Source organism: Onychomys torridus, chromosome 21 (genome assembly GCF_903995425.1).
Source record: "Onychomys torridus chromosome 21, mOncTor1.1, whole genome shotgun sequence".
Lineage (NCBI taxonomy): Eukaryota > Metazoa > Chordata > Mammalia > Rodentia > Cricetidae > Onychomys > Onychomys torridus.
The window spans coordinates 5,225,273-5,230,159 of NC_050463.1; the positions used below are offsets into that span (position 1 = coordinate 5,225,273).

Consider the following 4,887-nt stretch of genomic DNA (forward strand, 5'->3'; position numbering starts at 1 on the left):
TTTGGTGACTTGTCTGACTCTGTCAAGGATAAAGACCCAGAGAGGGCCAACAGCTGTCCTAGGGTCACACAGCATCCATCCTAGGACTCAGCTGCGATGCCTGCAGCAGGCCACTAACTGCCTTGAAGGCCCTACACCTGTGACAGACTACTGGGGGCCATGGCGCAGGCAGCGAGACATTAGCCTACTGCAGGCTCCACGGGCCCCACGGGAGCAGGGTGGGTGTCCAGCACCCAGAGTCCGGCACAGAAAGTCCTTCCAGAGCTCTGCGTCACAAGGGCCAGAGCCACCCTTGGCAGCGGTGGGGGGAGGCTGGGCCTGGCTCCTGCCTGTGGATGCCACCTCTTGCTGTCCCCGGCCTGTGGCTAGGACATTCCTGTCCTTTGGGGCCAAGCCTGGAATTGCACAGCAGCAACAGGCTCCAGCCAGAGGCCTGCCCTCACTCCCCGGCCTGGCTCTGTCTCTGCAGTGGCCACTGACCTGCAGCGAATGGCAAGGGGTACGGCGGGGCTGCTCCAGCCGTCTGAACAGGTGAGCCAGGTTGGAAGACCCTGGATAGGAAGGTCTGGGAGGTTCTAGTTCCTTCCATGGGGTGGGGATTCAAAGGACAAAGAGAAGGTGGGGCCCCTAGTACATTCTCCACCCTGGGCCTCAGTTTCTACATCTGAGAAATGAGCACAAATTTAACAGTCCTACTTAAATGTTAGCCCTCCCCGGCCCCCGAGGAGACAGGGGCTGTGCCCCACAACACCACATGGTAGATGCAGAGAAACTGAGGCAGAAGACCCCCACCCCACTTTCAGCAATGGTGGCACTACACCCTGTAGATCCAAATCAAAACACATCCCTGGTAGCCAATTGAGCACCCACTGAATCCCTTCCTTTCGTCCACTATTCTGACCTTGAAGGAAGTGTTTTTGCATCTGAAACAAGGTCTCATGTAGCCCAGGCTGGCCTGTACCTTATTCTGTAGCTGAGTCTGTCTGGCTTCAGCCTCCCAATTCTGGGTTGACAGGTATGTGCTCCGTCATGAGCTGTAGCGCCAGCCCCAGCAGGTAGGAGTGTATTTCCTAGGGGGCTCCAGGTTTGAGGGGAGGGGAGACACCATTTGTGCCTGCTATCACACAAGTGCAGGGAAGAGCTGGGAAGTCAAGCCCAGGCCACTGCAGAAGCGAGGTGACCACTGGGCTAACTGGGCCACACTGTGGGACACACACTCGGCTGGGCCTCCACCCTCCCGTGTTGGGACAGCTAGTGTCTCCAGGCATGCTCCGAGTTCCTGGGCCACTCAGTGGCAGCACATCTCCGTCATCCCAGCAGGTCCTCCTCAGCTACATAGTGAATTTTGGGGTCACATGAGACCAATATCAAAAATAACCAAGTGACCTCTGACCCATGGGCCCTTGGCAACAATTTGAGACATGCCAAAGTCCAGCGGACACTGATGGGGTCTCTGTCAATTTGCATTTCAGTTGTTTGAGACAGGGTGTCACAGTGTAGCCAGGCAGACCTTGACTTGTAACGGTCCTCCTTAAGATAAGTGATGGGACCTTCTTAGCGGGTCCCCAGACATTATCTTGTAGCTGAATGACACTAGGGTGTTTGGCTAAGGTAGGTGGGAAGTCCCAGGGAGCTGGGTGCACAGAAGGGATGAAGAGCATAGTCACCCTCAGGGACTTTTGTGAGGTGCTGACCATGCACTTCCTCATCAGACAACGGCTGGAGACAAGGACATGGGAAGCTTCAGCGTGACTGGTGGCAAAGATGCCTGCTCCTCTGGGGTGGTGGGCATCATGGACACTGCAAAAGCAATAGTCCAGGGTGGTCTGGGCGTCACCCAGTCGGCCCTTGTGGGCACAAAGGAGGCGGTGTCCGGAGGCGTCATGGGAGCAGTAGGTATGGCCAAAGGTCTTGCCCAGGGAGGCCTGGACACCACCAAGTCTGTGGTCACGGGCACCAAGGACACCGTGACCACAGGACTCACGGGGGCCATGAACGTGGCCAAGGGGACAGTGCAGACGGGCCTGGACACCAGCAAGAATGTGCTGATGGGCACCAAGGACACCGTGACCACAGGACTCACAGGGGCCATGAACGTGGCCAAGGGGACAGTGCAGACGGGCCTGGACACCAGCAAGAATGTGCTGATGGGCACCAAGGACACCGTGACCACAGGACTCACAGGGGCCATGAACGTGGCCAAGGGGACAGTGCAGACGGGCCTGGATACCAGCAAGAATGTGCTGATGGGCACCAAGGACACTGTGACCACAGGACTCACGGGGGCCATGAATGTGGCCAAGGGGACAGTGCAGACGGGCCTGGACACCAGCAAGAATGTGCTGATGGGCACCAAGGACACCGTGACCACAGGACTCACGGGGGCCATGAACGTGGCCAAAGTGGCAGCCCAGGGAGGCCTGGACACCACCAAGTCTGTGGTCATGGGCACCAAGGACACCGTGACCACAGGACTCACGGGGGCCATGAACGTGGCCAAGGGGACAGTGCAGACGGGCCTGGATACCAGCAAGAATGTGCTGATGGGCACCAAGGACACTGTGACCACAGGACTCACGGGGGCCATGAATGTGGCCAAGGGGACAGTGCAGACGGGCCTGGACACCAGCAAGAATGTGCTGATGGGCACCAAGGACACCATGACCACAGGACTCACGGGGGCCATGAACGTGGCCAAGGGGACAGTGCAGACAGGCCTGGATACCAGCAAGAATGTGCTGATGGGCACCAAGGACACCGTGACCACAGGACTCACAGGGGCCATGAACGTGGCCAAGGGGACAGTGCAGACGGGCCTGGATACCAGCAAGAATGTGCTGATGGGCACCAAGGACACTGTGACCACAGGACTCACGGGGGCCATGAACGTGGCCAAGGGGACAGTCCAGACGGGCCTGGACACCAGCAAGAATGTGCTGATGGGCACCAAGGACACCGTGACCACAGGACTCACAGGGGCCATGAACGTGGCCAAAGTGGCAGCCCAGGGAGGCCTGGACACCACCAAGTCTGTGGTCATGGGCACCAAGGACACCGTGACCACAGGACTCACGGGGGCCATGAACGTGGCCAAGGGGACAGTGCAGACGGGCCTGGACACCAGCAAGAATGTGCTGATGGGCACCAAAGACACCGTGACCACAGGACTCACGGGGGCCATGAACGTGGCCAAGGGGACAGTGCAAACGGGCCTGGACACCAGCAAGAATGTGCTGATGGGCACCAAGGACACCATGACCACAGGACTCACAGGGGCCATGAACGTGGCCAAAGTGGCAGCCCAGGGAGGCCTGGACACCACCAAGTCTGTGGTCATGGGCACCAAGGACACCGTGACCACAGGACTCACGGGGGCCATGAACGTGGCCAAGGGGACAGTGCAGACGGGCCTGGACACCAGCAAGAATGTGCTGATGGGCACCAAGGACACCGTGACCACAGGACTCACGGGGGCCATGAATGTGGCCAAGGGGACAGTGCAGACGGGCCTGGACACCACCAAGTCTGTGGTCATGGGCACCAAGGACACTGTGACCACAGGACTCATGGGGGCCATGAACGTGGCCAAGGGGACAGTGCAGACGGGCCTGGACACCAGCAAGAATGTGCTGATGGGCACCAAGGACACCATGACCACAGGACTCACAGGGGCCATGAATGTGGCAAAGGTGGCTGCCCAGGGAGGCCTGGATACCACTAAGTCTGTGGTCACTGGCACCAAGGACACCGTGACCACAGGACTCACAGGGGCCGTGAACGTGGCCAAGGGGACAGTGCAGACGGGCCTGGACACCAGCAAGAGCGTGCTCACAGGCACGAAGGATACCATCTGTGCTGGGATCACTGGGGCCATGAACATGGCTAAAGGTGTCATTCAGAAGGGCCTGGACACAACCAAGGACACACAGTCTGCCCTGCTGTCTCCAGAAGATAATGTGACCATCCATGCCACCCACACAGGTGTATACACAGTTCCAAGTTCACTCTCCAGCTCTCATGCCACCATGTTTTATGAGCCTGGCAGTTACAGAGCCACCGACCAAGGAGTCAAACATGCTACTCTGACTTCTGCCGAGTCCCTGTGCTCTGAGATCAGTAGCCTTGTGGAAACATGTGGCTTGGGGCTTGTCACAGAACCCACAGCTACCACCAAAGGTCCTCTGTCTGGTGTAGCTTCATCTGCCCACGCAGCTACCAGGTCTGAGGATGAGTGTGGTCAGCTGGCTGCTATAAGCTTTGCTGCACTTCATGATGAGTTGGAGGGACTAGGGGACATCTTCCAGCCCATGACAACTGAGGAACAAGGTAAGTGCCTGTCCCTCCCCATTCCAGGTCCCCAGCTCCAGTAAGGGATCTCAGACTGAGTCTCACTGCCTTCCTTCTAGCCCAGCTGGCAGCCTTGGAGTCAGGGCCCCGGGTGCTCTCTGCTGATGGGGGAAGCTACTTTGTCCGCCTGGGTGACCTGACACCCAGCTTCCGCCAGCGTGCTTTTGAACATGCCCTGAGCTACATACAGCACAACCAGTTCCAAGCCAGGGCTGCCGCGCCTCTCCCCACGGGAGTGACGCTGAAGGCCATGGGGTCCCGCACTGAGTAGGGCATCTCCAGTATACAGTAGATGCTCCATAGATGCTTTGCTATTATTGTTTTAGTGAGTTTCCAATTCATCTGGGCCGCCACCCTCCCACAGGAACTTCACGGATGCGGGATTAGGTCCCACGGCCCCTGTGGACCTCATGACATCATTGAGTCAAACCACCAGGGTCTCTTTTATGTATTTATATTGATTGACTAGGGCGGGATCTCCTATGGAGTTCAGGCTAGCCCAGAACTTAGAGTTCATGGACTAAAGGCCTGAGCCAACAC

General features: G+C 58.0%; 1 protein-coding gene across 1 annotated transcript in view; it reads left to right on the plus strand.

Annotated features, from left to right (window-relative positions):
* Nucleotides 1-4,618, plus strand: part of Plin4 (perilipin 4) — a 7,043-nt gene extending 2,425 nt beyond the window's left edge. Inside the window, exons 4-6 of the mRNA XM_036171240.1 lie at nucleotides 470-531; nucleotides 1,713-4,326; nucleotides 4,407-4,618. Coding sequence (XP_036027133.1) covers nucleotides 470-531; nucleotides 1,713-4,326; nucleotides 4,407-4,618 — 2,888 coding nt within the window. The remainder of the gene's footprint in view (nucleotides 1-469; nucleotides 532-1,712; nucleotides 4,327-4,406) is intronic.
* Nucleotides 4,619-4,887: the final 269 nt, after the last annotated feature.